Consider the following 24,142-nt stretch of genomic DNA (forward strand, 5'->3'; position numbering starts at 1 on the left):
ATGCTGGTAGAGCAGCCCTTGTGCCCGCCTAGCCTCTGCCACACGTGCTTTTGTTGTATAATTAGGATATAATTAGCCCTTCTGGGTCTTCGGACCTCATCCTCATCTAGGCCTTTTGTAGGTCTGATCGCTTTTAAGGTTAATTTCAGCAAAAATTAAAGGCAGGTTTTTTTTAAACTCTAAAGTACTCTTTTGTTTAGATGATTGGTCGATTTGTGGGCCGTGCTAAGATTCTTTAAATTACATATTTTCCTCTCTTAAGGTAGGGTGATAAGGCACATCTGTTAGAAAACCCTTGGTAAGTAAGAACCACAGATGACATCTGTATATTTGATTTTTATCCAATTAGAATGGATTGTAGTCACATTGTATGGAATATATTTACAAATTTTTCACTAACTCAAGAATCTCTACAGTAAAATGGACTAATTAAATCTCAACACGTGTATCCAAAATTCTAGTTTTTTCTGGGTGAGAATGAAAATTGCTGAAGCTTTTTTTGTCGGAAGACTTGGTATGGCCCTCCTGTGTGAGGCAGAATAAACTTTTATCAAATCAAGGAAGTAGTTAAGACAGTTTGCTTTTAGATGACTTTTTCTGAAGCAGATTTGCAAGTACAATGAAAAATCAGTTTCTAAGCTCTACTTTTGTGGAACAGAGCACTTAATTTATTCACCTCCCTCCTTTTTCAGCATGGAAGATAATGACGATGACAGCAAGATGGCAGACCTCTTGTCGTGCTTCCAGCAGCAGCTCACGTTTCAGGAGTCTGTGCTCAAACTGTGTCAGCCTGAGCTGGAGAGCAGTCAGACTCACATATCAGGTATGAGTTCATGGTGATTAGAACTCAGGGAGGCACACTTTCACTTTAGATTTACGTTTTCCAAACTTACAGGGCCAGATAACTTGCCAGATAATTGCTCTAGTTCAAAGTACGTTGGGAGAGCTGGTTATAATTACTGTTTGCATATACTAATAAGCTTTTCAAAACTGAAGTAGAAAGGAGTTTGTAGTGCAGTTCAAGGATGCCCTGCTTTATTCAGTGAAGATCTAAAAGGGTATCTGAGTGGTTGAAGCAGCCAAGAAAATTAGAGGAAGGCTGGTGTCATCAGGCAGTTCAGCCTGAGGGAGGCTGCCTGTTTAAAAATGAGTGTTTGGGGGCACCTGGGTGGCTCAGTCAAATGTCCCGACTCTTGGTTTCAGCTCAGGTTGTGAGATCGAACCCCAGGGCTCTGCGCTCAGCACGGAGTCTACTTGAGAGTCTCTCTCTCCGTCTGCCCCTCTGGCTTGTGCTTACACATTCTCTCTCTCTCTCAAATGAAAAGATCTTAATAAAAGTGAGTGTTTTTTAATTTTTATATGTTAAATGTTCAATTGGGGATTTTCCAGAGGAGGACACTTGAAAATATTCAAGGAGATGAAAATAAGTTTTTAGCGTTAGCAAATGCAAATGGATTATGTATATATATACACAGATATACATATCAGACTATTTTAATAACACTTATTTTAATATCTCTTGGTGCTAAAATGATCTTTTGAAGGAAAGGGTGCTTTATAAAAGTAGCTTCTGATCTGTTCTGTACTGAAAAAAACATTTGTGTCTTGACGTTAGAAACCATTATGACTTTCGGATAATCAAATACAGTCGTGCACAGCTCTGCGCCATACTGAGGGTGTGATTCACACATGTCTGGGAGTACTGAGGCTGCCTGCACCGAGAACGAGATGGTAGAATAACCGAGGAGAGTCGCTGAAGGGATGATTTTCTTTTGCAGAGCTGCCAATGGAGGTCCTGATGTACATATTCCGATGGGTGGTGTCTAGTGACTTGGACCTCCGGTCATTAGAGCAGTTGTCGCAGGTGTGCAGAGGATTCTATATCTGTGCCAGGTACTTCATCTTTCTAAAACAACTCAGGCAGTGGTGAAAAAAGAATTCTGGTCTTTTGCCAGTTTTGATTAAAAAAAAAAAAAACTTGATCGATATTCTGAGTAAAAACGTAGAATGAACGGTTTTGCCTAAGCTGTATGTATGTGATTTCCCCAAACCGCTTAGCCCCTAAAGGCTAGAATGCACTAGGTTTCCAGGGTACAGCGTTTAGGTACAGCAGAGGTAGGCACACGTATCACGTCCATAGGGTGGTCTGCATGCTAGCCTAGCTGAGTTGGAAAAAGAATTGTGCTAGGAAAATAAACTCAAGTCATCTTTAAATAACTCTAAACCCATTAAGTGGTAATGATTTAAATTTAGATTGCACTAGAATTTTTTTTTGGCCCATTAGAAGTTATCCTGTACTTTTAAATTATTGCTATGTGAAGAATAATCATAGTTTAGTATAAAATGATTTGAGGCTGGTAATCTTTCATGGATATTTTACATAAAAATACGTGCTTTGTGGGGCGCCTGGGTGGCTCAGACGGTTAAGCAGCTGCCTTCAGCTCGGGCATGATTCCAGGGTCCTGGCATGGAGCCCCATGTTGGGCTCCCTGCTCAGCAGGGGAGTCTGCTTCTCCCTCTCCCTCTCCCCCTGCTTCTGTGCTCTCTCTCTCTCGCTCACTCTGTCTCTCAAATAAATAAAATCTTTAAAAAAAAAATTCAGTTTTGTACACTAATCCCATAACAGATTCTTGTTGGTGCTACCTTAAAAACAGATCTCTAGTCTGACCATTTCGCCCTTGTCCAGGGACCCTTCTTGCTCTGCCCCTGTTACAGCCAGTCTGGGTTACGGCAGTGGCCTGCTTCCCCTCCTATATCCCTAGAGCACCCCGAGAGCAGACCACCAGAGTGCTCTTTTGAAAGCATAAATCACACTCAGCTCTCAGTGGCACCCATGTCACCTAAACAGCCTGTACGCCCCTCGCTCCCCTGCCCTTCGCTGCCTCTCCAGTCGTGTAGCCTGTGAACCTGGCTTAGTCTGCCACCACCGTGTGATCCTCGTCGAGCACACCGGTCACACCCCCCGAGAGCCTTGCACTTGCTGTGGCTTCTGCATAGGTACTTTCCGGCTGCTGTACCTGAAATAGTCTCTCTTTCCCGATCGCAGTTGTCCTGCTCTGTGTACCCTGCTTCATTTGCTTTTGCACTGAGCACACTATCTGAAACTTTTCTCTTTATTTTCTTCATTTTCGTTTGCTTTCCCACAAGGAAAACAGCAGGGCCTTTGCCTCGTCTGTCTGTCTGTCTCCAGAGCCCTGGTCAGTGCCTTGCAGGTGCTCATCAAATGCTTGCAGAAGTATTTCTGCATTTAGGGACTTAGCCATTTTTATAAATTGGTATTATGCTTTTATTACCTAGAGACCCTGAGATATGGCGTTTGGCCTGCTTGAAAGTTTGGGGCAGAAGCTGTATTAAACTTGTTCCATACACATCCTGGAGAGAGATGTTTTTAGAAAGGCCCCGTGTTCGGTTTGATGGTAAGTTGAACTCTTTAGAACTCAGGAGAAATAGTGGTCTAGCATGCTCATTTTTGATAAGTACACAGTCTTAATTTCCTGAATTAAGAATACAGACCTGAATACTCTGATCATACTTAAAGGAAACCACAATAAAAATAAAGCTGTTATATGCAACAATGAGTCATGGAACACTACATCAAAAACTGATGATGTACTGTATGGTGATTAACATAATAAATTAAAAAAAACAAAGCTGGAAACATGTTAGGTGATTGTAAAAGTTTCATTTATGTTCCTACTTAAAAAAAAACCCAAAACTTTCTTCTTTTTTTTTTAAATAGGAGTGTATATCAGTAAAACGACATACATTCGTCAAGGGGAACAGTCTCTTGATGGTTTCTATAGAGCCTGGCACCAAGTGGAATATTACAGGTACAACTGTAGTAAACTGAGTGAGTGAAAAATTCTCTCTCTCCAAGTATTAGTTCATTGGTTACTGGGCAGCTGTTCTTTGTGGCTTTTGCATTTATCCACATGATGACCTCAGTATTTTTATCCAGTTTTGTAACAGGAACTGCACTCAGAGAACCAGGAGGTTAATACAAATTATTTAATTCCTCCTAGCCTTTAAATCTAAGAATCACTTTACATTTTAGAGCTCTTCCTTGTTTTTTTGCTTTTGGTGGGACTCATTTGCCTTTTCAATTAGCTCGTGCTCTACATTTCAGCCTTAATGGCCATCAGATGTTACTGGCCTTGAGAAATGAGACATGTGAACTGTGTATGATCATTAGATCTCACTCTTGACCTTAATTAGTGCTTTAGGAAAAAACACACACAGCTTTAACGGAGGTATATTTATTTTTATTCAGGAGTAAAACTGAAAGTTTGACAAGCTCCCTCTAGGAAACGTAAGACTGTCTTCACTTCTTTTTCGCTGGCCTCACAGGTTGCCAGTCGTGTTTGTTTTAATGATGCTTTGCCGATTTTTTGGCCCGTGGTATTTCTGATTTGATTTCACAGCAATGAACAGGTTTAGGTCCCAGGAAATAAGGACATGTTTTATACTTTGTGTGTGTGTGGTGTTTTTTGGTGTTCTTTTCTTTTTACACAGGTACATAAGATTCTTCCCTGATGGCCATGTGATGGTGTTGACAACCCCTGAGGAGCCTCAGTCCATTGTTCCTCGTTTAAGAACTAGGAATACCAGGTAGTATTTTTCTATAGTTTTCTATCCAGGTCACATTTCATATGGTTACTTGCAGGTTAATGTAATCCAGTGCTTCCTTAACTTAGTACCGGCTGATAAAAACAGCACTCAACAGCGGCCCTTGTGAAAAATACCAGTGCCTGGGCCTCTCTGCCTGGGGAGTATGTTTCAGTAGGTCTTGGGAGCCTTAGCAAATTAGGTTTACTCACATCCTAGCTGATTGTTCTCGGGCAAGTTGAGTAACCACTATTAGAACCCATTACTTCCTAGGTTATTTAAATACATGTAACAACTGGTTAATAGACTTGGACTTAAATTGTATTTTTTAATTTTTAGAACTGATGCAATTCTGTTGGGTCATTATCGCTTGTCACAAGATACAGACAATCAGACCAAAGTATTTGCTGTGATAACTAAGAAAAAAGAAGAGGTGAGTGAGTGGAATTAAAGGTTCTCTGTTTATTTCAGTACCCTACTCATTTAAGCATTCTTGATTAGAAAGGGTAAGAAAATACTGTTTCATAAAATATACTGTTACACAAAATGTATATTGACTTATAGCATCTCCCTGAAGAGAGCTAGAGGGTTTTCTAAAATGTGGGGTTTTTTTTAATTGGATCAGCTTGTTTTTCTCTAAATGATTTCCTTTTCTGGTCCAGGTCTTTCACATTGGAAAATGTAAAGCCAAAATGTGCTATGAAATAACTAGTGAAATTATACCTGAATATGTTTTTTTAGCTATTCTTGTTTTGAATCATAAGGGATTTCCTTCCTAAGTTAGCTCATATAGATAATTTTTTTATCAAGGGTGTTCTTACAGAGAATTTCAATTTCTACTGGAAATAAGCTAAAAAGTAAGATAATTTCCTTCTTCCTGTTCTTACAAAAGGGAAAAAAATGCCAAGCAAATATTGTTGAATTATTGCATTCCAGTATTTTTAACTCTTAACACATTGAGGGCCTAATTTTTTTCATAACTTTCCTTTGTATGCGTTTTTCAATCCTGGTTTTAAAAATGGATACCCAAAGAGTCAGTTGTGATGTAGTTGGAATAAATACTTGCCTAATGCTTTTATAATTGTTTTTAGAAGTTTTCCTTCTATCAGATCCTCCTGTCTTCCCTGGCATCATGTGTTAGTTAGGGCAGGGTTTCATCGGCGTCCCTTCACCTTGTGGCCACCAGTTGCCGGCTTCTCTGCCTGCCTCAGGTAGGCTCCAGGGTTCTGGGGCAGCCGTCTGAAGGGCAGAGGTAGCTGCGATGGCTGTGGCCTTGGCCATGAGTTTCCTGAGGTCAGAATTAGGGAGTTATGGGCCCTTGTTTAGGTCTTACCTTATAAGAGAGTTTAGGAACTCCTGTGTTGAGTACCAGTTTTCTCTTCAGAATATGATACAGTGAAACCATGCATAGTGTTGACATTCTTGTGTTGTTAGCAACAGTATTTGCAGAAGTGTGATTCTAATGAACCTTGTCCACATCTGTTTCTTCATTGACTCTTTTTACTGTTACCGCAAAAGATAAATTCTACTCCATGCTTCTTCTGCATCTTTCACCAATTTATCACTTTGCCTCTGTAAAAATTCCCATATTTTCAGTGGAAGGAAATACTAGGCTTACATGGAGAAGACAGAAGTTTTCATTTCCAACTCTGCAGCTGCTGTGTAATTTTGGTTAACTCGTTTGACCTCCTGGGGTCTTCATTCTTTCAGCCGTTAAACAGCAATGTACAATCATATTTAACACTGGGGGTGATTGTGTTGATTAACTGAGCCGATGATGGAGAGAAAACAGTTTTGGAATGCTTAACATTTTTCAGGGCACTTATCCACCTTCTCATTTGATACCCAAGACCCCTCTACTGTGTGCAGAGATTGTTACTTTTTGTGTCACTCTTGCATAATAGATTCCTGTAATATTTATATGTATCAGTGAGGGGAGGTTTCATGATAGCTCACACACCTTTTCTTTTACAGAAGCCACTTGACTACAAATACAGATATTTCCGTCGCGTCCCTGTGCAAGAAGCAGATCAGAGTTTTCATGTGGGGCTCCAGCTGTGTTCCAGTGGCCACCAGAGGTTCAACAAACTCATCTGGATACATCATTCTTGTCACATTACTTACAAGTAGGTGAATGTAATACAGATGCCAAAGTTGCAGAATAAATGTGTACTTCATATCAGGCTTAGGAAACTCTCTGATAGATTTTAAAGTCCTCAGAGTTAATGTTACATTATAAAACCACCTTATGTTCCAGGATGTTACATTACAAAGTATCACACGTCTCCTGTAAATGCCTCCAGAGTTTGCTGTGCTCTATGTAGAGAGCTGTGGCCAGGGAGAGGTCCCTGGCCAATGACCATCTTTTCTTTTCTTTTTTTTTTTTAATGACCATCTTTTCAGTATGATTCTGTCAGGTATGCAAAGGAGTGGACCAGGAGGTGGTGCTCTCCCCAGTGCCCGTGGGAATAGGCATGGGAATGGGGGCCACCACTTTGGAATTAGAATGGTACTCAGTCACCTCTAAGCTGTCTGTGCATTATCTACTCATTGACTTAAGTCACTTTTATTTTATTTTTTTTTTAAAGATTTTTTATTTATTTATCTGAGAGAGAGAATGGGAGACAGAGAGCCTGAGAGGGGGAGGATCAGAGGGAGAAGCAGACTCCCTCCCAAGCAGGGAGTCTGATGCGGGACTCGATCCCGGGACTCCAGGATCATGACCTGAGACGAAGGCAGTCGCTTAACCAACTGAGCCACCCAGGCGCCCCGACTTAAGTCACTTTTAAAACATCAAATCTTTTTTCTTCTCCTGTGTTTCACCTCTTACCATTTTTTTTTTTTTTTTTTTTTTTTTTACTTCTGGTTGGTTTATCCTCCAGGATTATACACCGATTTTAATACATCTATTAGGTGGTTCCTATTTAAAGCTGTTTGTGTTAGGATTTACCTGTAAGGAGTAATTAAGGAACAGAAGAATGCGTGTAAGAAAGGAACAGTACAGAAGTAGGTGAAACATCAATGTGTGTGGATAGTGAGGTTTGCTGTTTTTAGGTTTGAAAGAATATTGGTGTGTGGTCGATGCCTCTTGGTTCCAAAATAAAATCCAAAATTCTGAGAGACCGATTTTTTTTTTTAAGATTTTATTTATTTATTTGACAGAGAGAGACATAGCAAGAGAGGGAACACAAGCAGGGGGAGGGGGAGAGGGAGAAGCAGTCTCCCCGCAGAGCAGGGAGCCTGATGTGGGACTCGATCCCGGGACTCCAGGATCATGACCTGAGCCGAAGGCAGTCGCTTAACCGACTGAGCCACCCAGGCGCCCTTGAGATCACCTTCTATTAACCTACTTCACAGCCTTGACCACAGGGTTGAAAACCATCTGTGGCCTGTTTCCATGCTTTCCCCACTCGTGTGAAAGGTCCTGAGAACTGAGATTCTCAGCATTTTTCTTTCTTTTCATTCTTACCTAGCAGTCCTGTATCTCCTTTTTGATTCTCTCAGTAAACTATGCAGTGGAATGTTCTATTTTCTTCTCATAGAAAAAAACCAAACTCAGTGTAGTACCAAATAAATAGAAAGCATCATATTTTAGGAGGAAGAAGGACATTATTATAGGTGTCATTTGTAACTGCTAATGCTCACATTGACTTCCTTACTGTATGTATAAAGTCGCTTGATTTATCCCTTTATTTATCCCTTTGGGGGACAAAACTAAAAGACTGTAGTAGTATTACTTTTCATCAGCTTCCCTTCCCTCCCCACTGGGATGATGCTGTTGATCATGCAAATATTAAGTCACTAAATTCTATTCTAGGATTATAATTCCTCTTAAATTACATTTTAACAAGATCCTTAAAATATCTGTAGCCTTGGGCGCCTGGGTGGCTCAGTCATTAAGCGTCTGCCTTTGGCTTAGGTCATGATCCCAGGGTCCTGGGATCGAGTCCCACATCGGGCTCCCTGCTCCGCGGGAAGCCTGCTTCTCCCTCTCCCACTCCCCCTGCTTGTGTTCCTGCTCTCACTATCTCTCTCTCTGTCAAATAAATAAAATCTTAAAAAAAAAAATCTGTAGCCTTTTACTTAGAATTTCTAAGGAATCTGTTCAAAGGACATAATCAAAAATACCACTTTTTTTTTTTTAAAGATTTTATATATTTGAGAGAGACAGGGAGAGAGAGAGCATGAGCAAGAGGTGGGCAGAGGGAGAGGGACAAACAGAATCCTCTCTGAGCAGCTTATCACATTTTTAATTACCAAACAAAGAAAACAACGTAAATCTCCAACAGAAAGGGAATTATCGGGGCACCTGGGTGGCTCAGTCGGTTAAGTATCTGCCTTTAGCTCAGGTCATGATCCCAGTGTCCTGGATTGAGCCCCGCATCAGGCTCCTCGTTCAGTGGGGAGTCTGCTTCTCTCTCTCCCTCTGCCCCTCCTCCCACTTGTGCTCTCTCTCTCTCAAATAAATAAAATCTTTAAAAAAGGGGGAGATTATTAAGGAAATTGTGGTACAGGCAGACAGTGAAATATGTAATGGCTTCTGAAGAGTATTTAATAATGTGAGGAAATGCATATGTCAGAATGCTAAATGAAAAGCAGGATTACTGATAGTATTATAATCTCAATAGAAAAGCTCGATAGACAGGTTGAGGTGCTTGGAAGAAGGTGTAGTTGACCCTTGAACAGCACAGGTTTGAGCTGCATGCATCCACTTATAATGTGGATTTTTTTTTATAAATACAGTACTGTAAATGTATTTTTCTTGTACTTTTCTTAATAACTTTGTTTCTCCTCTAGCTTACTTTACTGTAAGAATACAGTACAACATACATGTAACATACAAAATATGTGTTAATTGGTTTTGTAATTGGTAAGACTTCCGGTCAACAGGTTAGTAGTAGTTATGTTTCTCGGGACTCAAAAGTTATATGTGGATTTTTGACACCCCAACCCCTATGTTGTTCAAGGGTCAACTGTACCTCATATTGTTATATTAGATGATGGAATGATGAGTGATTTTTTTCTTTGTACTTTTCTCAGTTTTTCAAATTTTTTACAATATGCCTGTTAGATAAAAATTTTACCAAGGAAATTTTTAAAGATCTAATTGGCTCTATTAAATGATTTGTGAATGGGGAGCCTTGAGGAGTTGTATAAAATGGAAGGTTTTTATAGAAGGAGAGCAGGGCAGGAAGGTTATTAGCAAAAGAAAAAGATTGTTTCAGGCAAGGACATTTTCTCTTAAAGGGAAAAGCAGAGGGTCTTATGCAAACTCCTCATTTTCCTTTGGGGAATGGAGAGGGTCCATGTGGCAGACTCATGGGCTCCCATCAATAAATTTCTGAGCAGTTTATTTATTTGACAGAGAGCACAAGTAGGCAGAGAGGCAGGCTCTCCACTGAGCAGGGAGTCCGATGCGGGACTCGATCCCAGGATCCTGGGATCATGACCTGAGCTGAAGGCAGCCGCTTAACCAACTGAGCCACCCAGGCGCCCCTGACTGACCAGTTTAGACTGCATTTCTGGGGGAGGCTGATACTGCAATTAAATCATATATTAAGCCCCGCTTTGGGAACCCATCCTGAGTGATGCCATTTTGGGGCCTGTGGTTTTCTTTTTAACAGTTCCCCCTTTTGATCAGATTGTCAGCTTAACTGAGAGATGTGATCAAAATTTAAGGCATGAGCACCAACTCTCAATTACCCTTTTGTAGTTCTCACAGCTTATGTTGATCCTTTGTGTGGTACCCATAGGTCACGATGCTTTTCCTTCATCTGTGATATTGGTAGGTCACAGCTTCAGGTTCATGTTCCAGTCTTAGATCATTTGCTTGGTGATGAGTGGCTGTAAACATACATTTAAAGCTTTTGAGAGAATATAATGCACCAAAGAGATTACTATTACTATAGGTTATTATTATTCTTAGTATTATTCTTACTGTTAGGACAATTTCCAATAGTTGGAGTGTACTTAGAGCCATGGTCCCCAAGACCCAACCAAACCATAGAAAGGCCCTACTGCAGGAGTCATCTTTTTAAGCCCAGTGCCTTGCTCAGTGATCGTACACAATTTTTAACTTCCCCATCAGTGTTAGTCCAGGCACAGTAGGTGGTATTGGCCGCAACACAGATACCCACCCCCTTGCTCAGCTAAAAGATAATCAAGGACAACTTTGGCTAGAGAGTCCAAGGATCTTTGTGGTGCTGCTTTTGCTTTAGCAGCAGATTTTGCAATAATTTTGAGAATTGATCATAGCCTCATTTATATGTATCCCTAACCAAGGAAATCGGGACCTCTGTAAAGGAGTGAATCTGAATCGTGAATGTCTCTTTTTAAATTCAACAATGTAAATTTAGGAGATTCAGCCAATGAGATCTTCTATTTTGCTTGTGAAAAGTTAGAGGCACAGTTAGATTTTCTCCTAGCCTGAAATAAAGATTGTTTTAAATTCCAGAGGTTATACCCCTCCCACACCCACCCCCTTCACGGTGGCCTGGGAGATACAGATGAGGGTGTTATCTTTCCAGGCCAACGCCAGAGTGAAGGAAAGGAAAAGAGGAGAAAAGGGTTTACGTTTAGTGTATGGAGTCTCCATCCGTCATCTGGGGTGGAAGCAGACTACCTCGATGTCTGCTACTCGTCTTCCTCATCACTTTGATGTGGAGGTCTCCAGCATCTGTACAGGACCAGGTGGTGGGTGGAGCCTTATCTCTGTGATGTGTACCCAGGGCTTAATACTTCATAGTTCTGCAGCAGTGTCCGTGGTCAGGAGCGCCTGGGAAGGTCCTTTTCCAGTGCGGCTGGAGAGTGGTTTTCCTCTGGCAACGCTCATATAGTCACCAAACTCTAGGCTGTGATGAACAGGTTTCTTTGAATTGGGATCCAGGAAAGCTTCGTGAATCGATGGGTGACAGGCTTGAGCATAAGACAGTGGAGACTTACAGTAGCTGGTCATACGAGCGGGAGACAACAAGGGACCAGAAGGTTGTGTCCTGATAGAATTCCAAGAAGTTCGTAAAGGTTTTCGTCGAGGCACATGTGATTTGTCCAGTGAAATGGATGCCTTGATCACTGGAGAGAGTGGAAAGTAAACCCCAAGTGGGGAACACATTTTTAAGTTGGTTTGTTTTGGTTGGTTTTTCCTGTGAAGGCATCAGTCTTACAGCAGGGGAAATCTCGACCCATCTAGAAATCACACATACAAGAACAAGAACCTGTTGATCACTCATAATAGCTTAGGATAATGGCTGACTGTCTAATGTTTAATAAAGTGTTTGTAGGTAAACATAATTCAGGACAAATAAAGCTAAGCAAGACAAAAGCTTATAAATGAGCTTTTCAGCAATATTTATGAGTATGAGCTATACTCATACTCAGTGGCAGTTGAATGAAGTCCAGCTACAAGTGTTTGAAGGATCCAGAGGGCAGAGGTTTGAGGTCTCTTGGAACAAAAATAAGTTATGGGGGTGGGGGTGCAGTATGGGGAGTGGTAGTGACCAAACAGGTCAGGCATTGCTGGTAGACTGTTTTTGTAATTTTATAGAAGTCTATCAATGTCTGTTTATAATTTGAGTCTTCGTCATTGTGCTGTGGTGGGTGAAGGAATGCAAAAATTAAAATGTGGGATTTGCCAGGAAGAACCGGGCCATCTAGGTTTCTATAAGTGTGTGTTCAATTTGCAGTCAGTGCTCACTCATTTCAGTGTCTTCAGTTTGGAAGCAGGCTGTTGCCATGTTACAGGGACGTCAGGGTGGCAAGTCTGGTGATGAGGGGCCATGTTTGTGGACCCATTTTGCTACACAGAGGGTTAGGTATTCACTTACAGCGAAGAAGCCTCATTAGTTTAACAGGTCCTTTGGAAGTTTGTCACAATTGTTTAAAAAAGGTTTTAAAGCACTTGCCTTGTAAGTAGGATTACAGATTGAAAGCAGACCAAAGTCCAAGAAAACTGTTTTTTGACAGAAAACTAAATAATTTTGCACCATCTTACTTTGATATTAAAACTCATTTTTTAAAATATATTTTAATCTTAACCTGCTTGACCACACATTAAAATTCCTTTGCAAATATTTGTTTTCTACAAACCTTTTACAACCTCTTTACATCCCGATTTTGTCTTTTTTTTTTTTTTTCTTTAAACAACCAGCTTCGTTTTAGGACAAACTTACTCTCTATTTCTCATACCTTATTTTATGAAAAACACATCCTGCTTTCCTGGCATACAAAGATATTAATTAGAATTCTTAACCCTTAAAAACCTTAATTTCTAGTGAAAACTAATAAGTGAGCAATTTTGAACTGTTACACTAGCATTTTTTTTAAATTGGCATATTTATGAATACATTTTAAAATTTCTAGAGCATGTGCTGTTTTACGTGTTTCAGTGTATCATTAGCATGTTTAAATATTAGTTTCTCTGTAATATGAAGACAAAAGTAGATAAATCTGTGTTTACTAATTAATGCTTTAGTACTTTATCTTATTTGGAAATGATCTAGGTATTTAATGAGTTTAACTTAATTCATCATTTAACTTAGTTTAAGGTTTTAGGTTATCAAAAAAAAAAAAAAGCTTGGGAAAACTAAGTAGACAAATATTGCTGAAAAGCTCATTTATAAACTTTTGTCCTGCTTAGCTTTATTTGTCCTGAATTATGTTTACCTACAAACACTTTGTTTTGTGTGGCCACATCTTAGAAGAGAGAATATGAATTTACCTAGTAAACTCAGGTAGAATAAGTTTAATATTTAATATTGATAACTAAAAACATGTCTTTTAATTAAACCATTAACCGTTATCTAGCTTTTATATCAATATTTTCCTGGGTCACATGCACTTAAACATTTGGGTTAGTCTCTGACTATATGATTTTCAGAATGCCCATCCTTATAGGCACTTGCCTTCAAACCCACTAAATAGAGCTCTTTTACAAATTCATTTTGGCGATACCATCAGAGGTGGGAAGTACCACATAACTATAACACACATGTATAGACACATGCGAACAGACTGACTCAGAGACCTTATAGCTGATTTTGAAAATCCTGCCCTAAAATAAATACAGGATTTATCAAAGTCAGATGTGAGTTTGTTTTTCTGGTAGATTGAATATGTTGAGGTTACCTGGCTACATGGGTAAAGCTTTTCTTTATAAACATCTTTAGAGAAGACACTTAAGGTTTGTATTTGCCCTTGGCAAGTCAAGTTTCAAATGACTTTGCCCATTTTGTTTTTTCTTGGTAAGAATCATCTCCTTAAGTTTGCATTTTAAAGAGATGAACTGAGGAATTCCTGGAGAAGACCAGGTAGAACATTGAACATTTAGATTTAAAAAGCACAGGGAAAAATGCAAGCTCCTTCTAGAAGAAACTTGGTTTCCTAAGGCCAATAATGTACAAGCTGTCGGAGATAAACGGGACATTAGGGGATTGGTAAAGGAATAGGGGAACTTTGTTGCCTATAGAGCTGCGTTTGTGGTTTTGCAAAGATGTGTAACATAAGGACCATTGCTTTCAGTTCAATCCAAAGAATTGGACTGTAACTTAAATGGCATCAGAGGTTCTCCCCCTATCCAACTCTCGTATCCTCAGTTTGCTTCTTTCCCCCTCTGAGTACATCATTCTAACTTTACGTATTTGTGGCAGTATTGAATTGCTTCTGTTGGGTGAAAGATGGATCAGCAAGGATGGTATGGAGGATACCAACTTCCCCAAATCTAGAATCACTCACAATGATGGCCAAAAGAAAGAACCAACAACCTGCATGTCCCAAGCAGGCAGAAAGCCAAGCCCAGCAATGCCAAACCAGAGGAGCAGGAAGGCAGTAGGTGTCCCTGGGAGAGAAGGGATCAGTAACCAGTGGGTCTGGATTTAGAAGGGAAGGACAGTGTGATTTTATTTTCTGTGTGACTGGGCAGGCAGGGATTTGGAAGCGCGGACTCTGGTAAGAATTTTCACCTTTTGCTGGCTTCTGCCAGTTTTTCCAGGATCCCCTGGGCACAATCTGGTATCTGCCAGTTTCCCCTTGACTGTCTAAGGAATGATGTAGCAGTTTATCAGAAAATCCCTCAGCTTCGTTGACTCTGGGAGGGGCTCATGGGAGGGCCCTGCTTAGAAGGTAGAGAACAGGGTGTCTGTACGGCCATTAACTTGGCAGAATTTGGCTGATGTTTAGGTAGTCTTTTAAAATTCAGATGAGAAGGAGTACCCAGTCTTACAGTCTTGTTTTAGGCACCTACCTTTTTCTCTTTTTAATTTTTCCTATTGCAATAAAATCTTTCAATGAAACGGTTTTGGAACTTTGAAACCTTTTGGAGGCATCTGCATGCCAAATGAAATGGGTATCCCATTCTGTTTAATTTGGGAACTTGTGCTTTCAGGTCTACTTCTTAAATGATCTTATCTAACTGGAACGTTCCCCATAATGGCCACTGTATTTCTAGGTCGTGATTCCTCTGAGGGCTGGCAGCACGTCGGTAGGTCCCTAGTCACAGAGTTAACCCACATCAGCCTTCTTTTGGGGCACCCAGCCTGGTGGTTACCAAGCTAAGTGCCTCAGGACACTTTTGTCGTTTTTGCTAGATACCTAAAACTTCTGGGACTGTAGTAGTTCTTAGACATGAAATAAGCAGGTGTGCCAGAAGGTGGCATGCTTGACCCTTCAGAATTTAGGGATCTTCTGAGCTGAATGAATACCTGAAAGGGATGTGCCATGGGGCTGGGGATTGAGTGTGTTTTACAGTGTACCTCGGTGCCTGGAAAGTTTCTTGAGATTGGTGGGTGACCTAGTGCCAGGCTAACCTATTTCACAACTAACTTATCCCATCCCAGGAGTCTTCCTGAGGTGGTGAGCACTTCTAACAGCCTTTAAATGCTCGACCCATCCCCACCAATTCTTGCAGCTTTTTGGTCTCCAAGATCCCCACTAGCGACAGGCTTTACACAAAACCAGACAGACAGACCTGTGCCCTTGGGTGTTTTGGCAGCATTGCATCTTGGCCATAGGAGGGCCCTGTGCACACCACCACCAATTCCCGCAGCGCATGGCTTTCCACCAGGGACTGTGGTCTGGGCTCCAGGCATAAGCACCTGCCAGCTCAAGCCGTCCTGCCCTGTACGGGAACGCCATTTAGATGGGGAGCTTGAACGTCAGCGACGACAAAAAACTCGTAACTGAGAGGAACTTACCCACGGCCCTCGAGATGGTGAGAAAGACAGTGAGCTCAGAAGGTTCACAGGGACCACGCCTATGTTCTCATCGCCCCAGATGCTGCCGGAAGTTCCCTTTGGATCCTTTTGCTGCCACCGAATCTGTTAAATGACAAAAATTCAACCAAGTAAATTTTAATTGTCTAACTGGCTTTAGTAAACAAGTCCTGAATTGGGCAGCATCCCATCTAACGGGTAGAGGGGAGCTCAGAGGAGTTGAACAAAATGGAAGGTTTTTATAGCAGGAGGGTAGGGGCAGGAAGGGTTGTTCCAGGAAGTGCTGCTTTCCCTGAGAGGGAAGAGCAGGAGTCATACCATGCAGGCTACCTCATCTTCCTTTGGGGGGTGGAGAGGGCCCATCAGAAGATTTCTGACTTGAAACTGCATTTAGATTAGGTCTTAGGCCCTGGTTTGGGAATTCGGTGTAAGTGACACTATTCTGGGCCTGTGGTTTTCTCTTATCATGCCTCTATCATTTTGAATTTACGGAGATGAATTCAAAAATAAAAAAGACTAAAGTGTAAGATAAACCCTCCCCTCTAAATATGTAAGGATTTTAAATGAGTTGAAATGTCCTTGTAACCGGTAATTTTGTGCTTTCTTTCCAGATCAACTGGTGAGACTGCAGTTACTGCTTTTGAGATTGACAAGATGTACACCCCTTTGTTCTTCGCCAGAGTGAGAAGCTACACTGCTTTCTCAGAGAGGCCTCTGTAGGGCCTCACATCCAGTCGTCTGTCACTGTTGCATGAGTAAAAGTATATAGAGCAAAAGAGCACCTAAGTTATAAATGTACATATATATATATATGGAATTGGAACTTATTTTACATTGTTAGAGTTCTTTTAAGAAGAGTATAAATTGATTATTTTTTTTATTTAAAAGGGATAGTTGATACTTGGGGTATTTTGTTTTGAAATTAAGAAGTTGAGATTACAAGTTGTTTAAGCACATTTATGTTGTGAAAAACCTTCAAATGAGCTTTAAATCATGTCCTTTTTCAAGAGGATTTCTGAGCAGATTTCTGTCACATAAGTCTCCTTCCACCTGATCATCCCAATATTTACTTGCTTCAGGGGAGGGCGCCACTGGATCAGCATTTCTTTCACGCATGACATAGCGTCTTTGCACTAAAGGCTCAAAATGTGAAAACTTGTTCTGAATTTGTTTGAAACTGTTTGACCGATAAAAATAATAAACATTTCTTTCAAGAAGATATCTTTGGGTGGCCTTTCTTAAATATCAGAGTCATAAACAGCCCTAGGGTAGCCAGCAAAGGCTTGGGAGGCTGCCTCCTTCCACCTGTGGTCTCTGCAGCCACAGACTGTAGGTCTCCACAGCCCAGCAGAGAGCCCTTCAGCCAACTCAGCTGGGCATCTCTGTTCCTGAAAGAACACTGCAGGTGATCGTGTCAACCCAGGCCCAACTCTGTCCAGAATTAAAACGGGGAGAGTGTCTCCCTGGGGACGCTGCCATTGCTTTGTGGTCCCAGAGTTGGTGTCTGGCAGACCTCTACCAGAGTCAGCTCTGTTCTCGGCGGTTCAGACCCAGCTAGGGTTGAAGGCGCACACACTTTCAGAAATCAACGTCTGCGGCCCAGCCCCAGCAGCCTCTCCAGATCTGCACCTGGCTCTCAGCCCTGCTCTGCAGCTGTACCATGAAGACAGTGACCCGAGGCTTTCTCCTCACACTGGCAGGCCTGCCTGCCTTGGAAGCCAATGACCTGGTTGATAAAGACAGTCCCTTCTACCACGACTGGGAAAGCCTGCAGCTGGGCGGGATGATTTTCGGAGGGCTCCTGTGCATCACTGGAATCTTGATAGCCCTGAGTGGAAGATGCAACTGCAAGTCCAATCAAGCACAGCCCCATGCCTGAGAAGGCCATTCCGCTCATCACTCCAGGCTCTGCCAGTACCTGCTGAGCACAGGACCAGTGTCGTGGCACTCGTGGTACCAGCTCCCATGCTGGTCTCCCTCCACCTGGGGGCCTTACCCTCCACGATGGCCTCTCTCCCCCAGGGTGGGCCCTTAGGCTCCCTTCTGATCAGGAGGCTGTCCGAAGCTTATTTCTAAATTAAACTGTCCCATCCCTCAAAAAAAAAAAAAAAAGAAATCAGCATCTGCAGCCACAGATGCTTTCAAATTCATGTCGACATTAAAAGATGCTTCCCAAGTTCTTGCAATTCGATGTGGGACAGGTCTTTTAAAAAGCTAATGCATGTGGGCGCCTAGATGGCTCAGTCATTAAGCGTCTGCCTTCAGCTTGGGTCATGATCCCAGGGTCCTAGGATCGGGTCCCACATTGGGCTCCCTGCTCGGGGGGAAGCCTGCTTGTGTTCCTAGCCTCGTGATCTCTCTCTCTCTCTCTGTCAAATAAATAAATAAATAAATCTTAAAAAAAAAAAACTAATGCATATTATGTTAAAGGTGAAAACCAAACATCCAGAGTGTGCGTGAAAAGAAGAGACTACTACTTAGGTTGGCTTTTTGTAGTAATCTGAGAAACGGTGTTTCCCTCAAGTTAGAAAAGAGGGAGAAAAGCAAAATGCCTAAGATAAGGCAGCTCTTCATGATGTGACCAATAGTTTTGGTATGCAAGTTAAAAGGACATCTGATTAGGACCTCGTCAAATATAGCTTGGAAAGTATATTCCTAAGGAGAGTGGGAGTCAAAGATTCTCTGTTGTTTTGCCACCATGCCTGGATTAGTCCAGAGCTGCCGCAGCCAGCCAGTGGATACCAAGTTCAAAGCTTTCCTTGTGCCCACTAAAGCAACTCTTACGTATTTAGCTTGAAGCTGAAAATAGTATTTTCTCAAATTATATTTTCTGTACATTCAGATTATTTTAAATATTTATTTTAGAGAGACAGTGCGGGGAGGGGAGGGGCAGAGGGAGAGAGTGAGTCTCAGGCAGACTCAGAGCTGAGTGCAGAGCCCGATGCGGAGCTCCATCTCATGACCCTGGTCATGGCCTGAGCCGAAACCAAGTCAGACGCTTAACCGACTGCACCACGTAGGAGCCTGCCCCAGTACACTCAGATTGTTAATACAAAAGCAACATACATTTATTGTGAGAATATTAGAATATACAGAGAATCAAAAAACATCTGAAGATACACCCAAAGATAACTAACCAGAAGGAATTTTTGCCATGTAGCCTTTTTCGCCTATTCTCTGCAAATCCTGCCGCAGAAGTCTTTTAACTTCAGTAATGTTCTTCCTTTGCCCTATCTGGACATTACAGAAACCTGCAAATACTAGGGGAAGCTGACAATCAATAGGTACAGTCACTCCTAAAAAAATCAAACATTTTTCAGAAGTTGCATTTTAGCTCCTGCTTGAGGTGCTCAGATGTCCTCACGGGGAATCTGGCCTAAGCACTAACTGTGGAGTCGGCTCTTCCTGTGGTGTTTCCTCCACAGCCCCCTTCTCACACCTTAGTGGAGGGCAAGGTAGGAGAGCTTGGGGCTGTTGGGGGCTCTCCCTCCCTGAGACTACACAGCTGGATACGGTGAGAACCAGCACTAACACTCCACCTACTTTGCCAGCACCCCCATGTGCCACCCCCAAATTCCCCTGCAAACCTGCATCATCTAACACTCTTGCCGCAGCAGGTGTCCCCCGCCGAAAGCAGCTTCTGCCCCAGCACACCCTGTAAGCAGCTCTGGCAGGGGCTGGCACCATGCCAAAGTGACTCCTGCTCCCCACACCCCGACACCCCCCCGCCCAGTTCCAGAGGCAGAGCCTTTTAGCTGGCTGTGCAGGGAAAAAGCCCCGCTGCTTGGTGCACCCAAAACTGTGACAGAAAGATTAATTTAGTCTGACTGCCAGCCCTGCCCATCAGCGAAAGCCTCTGTGGACCACAGGGAGAAAGCCCTGCCCTTCGGAGGGCCCACAACTACAGCAGAAAGGCTGACTTAGACACCTAGTCTGACTGCTGATCCCATCCACCTACAAGCCCCAAACTGGTATCAGGCCCCTCAACAGCCCAGGGACCAAACCCTGTGCCGTGTGCCTGCAGCAGGCGAAGTGGGTCACTGCTGCTGACTAGGGGAAGGCAAACACAGCTCAGCCACACAGCAGAGCACATGTAGTGCATCCATGGGGACACTCCTGGAGCACCTGGTTCTCGTGCCCAGGGGGCACTGCATTCCAGGACACCACAGGACACAAGGCTACAACTTTCAAGACCAGGAGATGTAGCTGACCTCCTTAATCCATAGAAACAAACTCAGAGACTAAGACAAAATGAGGACACAGAAGAATATGTCCCAAATGAAAGAGAAGAAAAATCACAGCAAAAGAGCTAAATGAAACAGGGAAGTGCTATGCCTAATAAAAATTCAAAGTAATGGGGGCACCTGGGTGGCTCAGTCAGCTAAGTGTCTGCCTTTGGCTCAGGTCATGATCTCTGGGTCCTGGGATCGAGCCCTGCATTGGGCTTCCTGCTCAGCAGGGAGTCTGCTTCTCTTTCTCTCTCTCTCTCTCTCTCTCCCTCTGCCCCTCCCCACTGCTTGTTCTCGCTCTCTCTCTCAAAACAAAAACAACAAAAAAATTCAAAGTAATGACAAAGATACTCACCAGACTTGAGAAAAGAGTGGATAGGGGTGCCTACGTGGCTCAGTTGGCTAAGCGTCCAACTCTTGATCTCAGCTCAGTTCTTGATCTCAGGGTCATGAGTTGGGCTCCATGCCAGGCCTGGAGTCTACTTAAAAAAGAAAGAGTAGATAAACTCACTAAGAACTTAAAGAGGAAATACAAAAAAGAACCAGAGATGAAGCATTCAATAACTGAAATAAAAATTACTCTAGAGGAAAAGGGCAGCAGATTAGAGGATGCAGAAGAACAAACAGATCAGTGATCCAGAAGACGGTGAGGAAAGCAACCAAGCTGAATAGAAAAAAAATAAAAAATAAAAAATGAGTATAGGTTAAGGGAACTCACCAACATCATCAACCCTAATAACATTTGCATTATAGGGATCCCAGAAGGAGAAGAATGAGAGAAGGGGGCAGAAAATTTACTTGAAGAGAGGCACCTGGGTGGCTCAGTTGGTTAAACGTCTGCCTTCAGCTCAAGTCATGATCCTGGAGTCCTGGGATCAAGCCCTGTGTTGAGCTCACTGCTCAGCAGGGAGCCTCCTTCACCCCCTCTGCCCCTCCCCACCACTTGTGCTCTCTCTCTCTCTCAAAAAAAAAAAAAAAAAATCTTTAGATAATTTACTCAAAGAAATAATAGCTGAAAACCTCCCTAAATGTGGGGAAGGAGACAGACATCCAGGTCCAGGAATCAGAGAGCCCCATACAAGATGAACCCAGGAGGTCCACACCAACACACATAATAATTTAAATGGCAAAAAGTAATGATAAAGAGAGAATTTCAAAAGCAGCAAGGAAAAAAAAATGTTATATACAAGAGAAACCCCATAAAGCTATCAGCTGGGTTTTTTTTGTTGTTGTTTTTTTTTAGCCGAAACTTTTAATATGTCATGCTGATCCCTCAGGCCTACAAAGCCCTGAAAGGAAAAAAAAACCTATAACCAAGAATACTCTATCCAGCAGGTCATCACTTAGAATAGGAGAGATAAAGAACTTCCCAGACAAACAAAAGCTAAAGGAATACATCATCACTAAAACATCCTGATAAGAAACATTAAAGGGAATTCTTTGACTGGAAAAAAAAGGCCATAACTAGAAGAAAATTTGAAAGGAAAACATTTCACTGGTAAAAACAAGCATATAGTTGCAGATAAATCACTTATAAAGCCAGTATGGATGTTAAAACAAAAAGTAGTAAAATCAATTATTTCTACAAAATTCATTCAAGGGATACACAAAATAAAAATGCAGAATATGATATCATAAGCATAAAAAGTGGAGGGGGGGGATAAAAATTTAGTACTTTTAGAATGTGCTTGAACTTAAGTGACCATCAACTTAATATATAATTGCTGGACACATGAGACATTATATGAATGAAATGATAACCACAAAGCAAACCATGTAATAATGGATACACACACACAAAAGAGAAAGGAATGCAAGCATAACATTAAAGAAAGCCATCAAACTACAAGGAAAGAGAGCAAGAGAAGAAGAAAGGAACAGAAAATACCTACAAAAATAACCAACACAATGAACAAAACAGCAATAAGTACATACTTATCAATAATTACATGTAAAAGGACTAAGTGCTCCAATGAAAAGGCATAGGGTGACTGAATGGATTAAAAAAAAAAAAAAAAAAAAAAAAAAAAGACCAGGGATGCCTGGGTGGCTCAGTCGGTTAAGCATCTGCCTTTGGCTCAGGTCATGATCCCAGGATCCTGAGATAGAGTTCCGCATCGGGCTCCTTGCTCAGCGGGGAGCCTGCTTCTCCCTCTGCCTGCTGATCCCCCTGCTTGTGTGCTCTCTCTCCCACTCTGTCAAATAAATAAATAAAATCTTAAAAAAAAAAAGACCCATATATATGTTGCCTATAAGGATTCACTTCAGAACTAAAAACACATAGAGACAAAGAGAATGCATGGAAAGAGATATAGCATGCAAATGGAAGTGGATGGGTGGCAGGAGTCAATGTAGCAATACTTAAATCAGACAAAATTACTTTGAAACAAAAACTGTAACAAGAGACAAATAAGGGCATTATTACATAATGATAAAGAGATCAGTTCAGGGGTGCCTGGGTGGCTCAGTAGTTGGGCATCTGCCTTTGGCTCGGGTCATGATCCCAGGGTCCTGGGATTGAGCCCCACATCAGGCTCCCTGCTCCATGGGAAGCCTGCTTCTCCCTCTCCCACTCCCCTTGCTTGTATTCCCTCTCTCGCTGTGTCTCTGTCAAAAAAATAAATAAAATCTTAAAAAAAAAAAGAGAGATCAGTTCAACAAGAAGGTATAACAATTATAAATCTCTATGCCCCCAACATTGGAGCACCTAAGTACCTAAAAGAAATGTTAACAGACAAAGGGAGAAACTGACAGTAATACAATAATAGTAGGGGACTATAACACTCCACTCACTTCAATGGATAGATCATCCAGACAGAAAATCAGTGAGGAAACAGTGTCTTTGAAAGACACATGAGACCAGAAGGCCTTAACAGAGATATATACAGAACATTCCATCTAAACCCAGTAGAATACACATTCTTTTCAAGTGCACATGAAACATTCTCCAGGGTAGGTCACATGTTGGGCCACAAAGCAAGTCTAAATAAACTTAAGAAGATTAAAATCCTATGCATCTTTTCAGACAGCATAATGAATCACAAGGAAAAAAACAAGCACAAATACATGGAGGCTAAACAATATGCTACTAAACAGCCAATGAAGAAATCAAAGAGGAAATTTAAAAATAGCTGGTGAAAAAGGAAAATGAAAACACAACAGTCCAAAATCGTTGGGACACAGTGAAATCAGTTCTAAGAGGAAAATTTATACTGATACAGGCCTACCTCAGGAAACAAGAAAAATCTCAAACAATCTAACCTCACACCTAAAGGAATGAGAAAAGGGAGAACAAACAAAACCCAAAGTTAGTAGAAGGAAAGAAATAATAAAGATCATAGCTGAAACACAGGAAATAGAGACAAGCAAATAAACACAAAACCGAAAGAAATGATCAACGAAACCAAGAGCCAGCTCTTTGAAAAGATAAGCAAAATTGATAAACCTTTAGCCAAATTCATCAAAAAAAAAAAAAAAGGGAGAGGACACAAATAAAATCAGAAATGAAAGGGGAGGTAACAACTGACACCACAGAAATACAAAGAATTAAGAGACTACTCTGAAAAATTATATGCTAACAAACTGGACATCCTAGAAGAAATGGATAAATTCCCAGAAACATACAATCTCCCAAAACCAAATTAGGAAGAAACAGAAAATCTGAACAGACTGGTTACTAGTAATGAAATTGAATTAGTTATCAAAAACTCCCAACAACAACAAAAATCCAGGACCAAATGGATCCACAGGTGAATTCTACTAAACATTTAAAGGAGAGTTAATATATATTCTCCTCAAACTATTACACACACACACACACACACACACAATAGAAGGAAAGCTTCCAAATACATTCTATGAAGCCAGCATTACTCTGATACCAAAGCCAAAGACACTAAAAAAATAGAAAACTACAAACCAATATCCCTGATGAACATAGATGCAAAAATCCTCAGCAAAATATTATTAACAAACCACATTCAACAATATATTAAAAGGGTATCTTTCACCACGATCAAGTGGAATTTATTCTGGGGATGCAAAGATAGTTCAATTTTCAAGTCAATCAACATGATACAACACACCAAGAGAACCAAGGATGAA

General features: G+C 41.5%; 1 protein-coding gene and 1 pseudogene across 2 annotated transcripts in view; both read left to right on the forward strand.

Annotated features, from left to right (window-relative positions):
* Positions 1–17,026, forward strand: part of FBXO9 (F-box protein 9) — a 39,937-nt gene extending 22,911 nt beyond the window's left edge. For both annotated transcript variants that reach the window (XM_034991758.1, XM_034991759.1), the window contains exons 6-13: positions 693–823; positions 1,779–1,893; positions 3,298–3,416; positions 3,740–3,830; positions 4,513–4,608; positions 4,945–5,038; positions 6,580–6,731; positions 16,421–17,026. In XM_034991758.1, coding sequence (XP_034847649.1) covers positions 693–823; positions 1,779–1,893; positions 3,298–3,416; positions 3,740–3,830; positions 4,513–4,608; positions 4,945–5,038; positions 6,580–6,731; positions 16,421–16,529 — 907 coding nt within the window. In that variant the 3' untranslated portion in view covers positions 16,530–17,026. The remainder of the gene's footprint in view (positions 1–692; positions 824–1,778; positions 1,894–3,297; positions 3,417–3,739; positions 3,831–4,512; positions 4,609–4,944; positions 5,039–6,579; positions 6,732–16,420) is intronic.
* A 285-nt stretch (positions 17,027–17,311) lies between these two features.
* On the forward strand, positions 17,312–18,622 carry LOC118001578 (annotated as a pseudogene).
* Positions 18,623–24,142: the final 5,520 nt, after the last annotated feature.

The sequence above is a fragment of the Mirounga leonina genome, unplaced genomic scaffold (assembly GCF_011800145.1).
Source record: "Mirounga leonina isolate KUSES-001 unplaced genomic scaffold, KU_Mleo_1.0 Mir_53, whole genome shotgun sequence".
NCBI classification, from domain to species: domain Eukaryota; kingdom Metazoa; phylum Chordata; class Mammalia; order Carnivora; family Phocidae; genus Mirounga; species Mirounga leonina.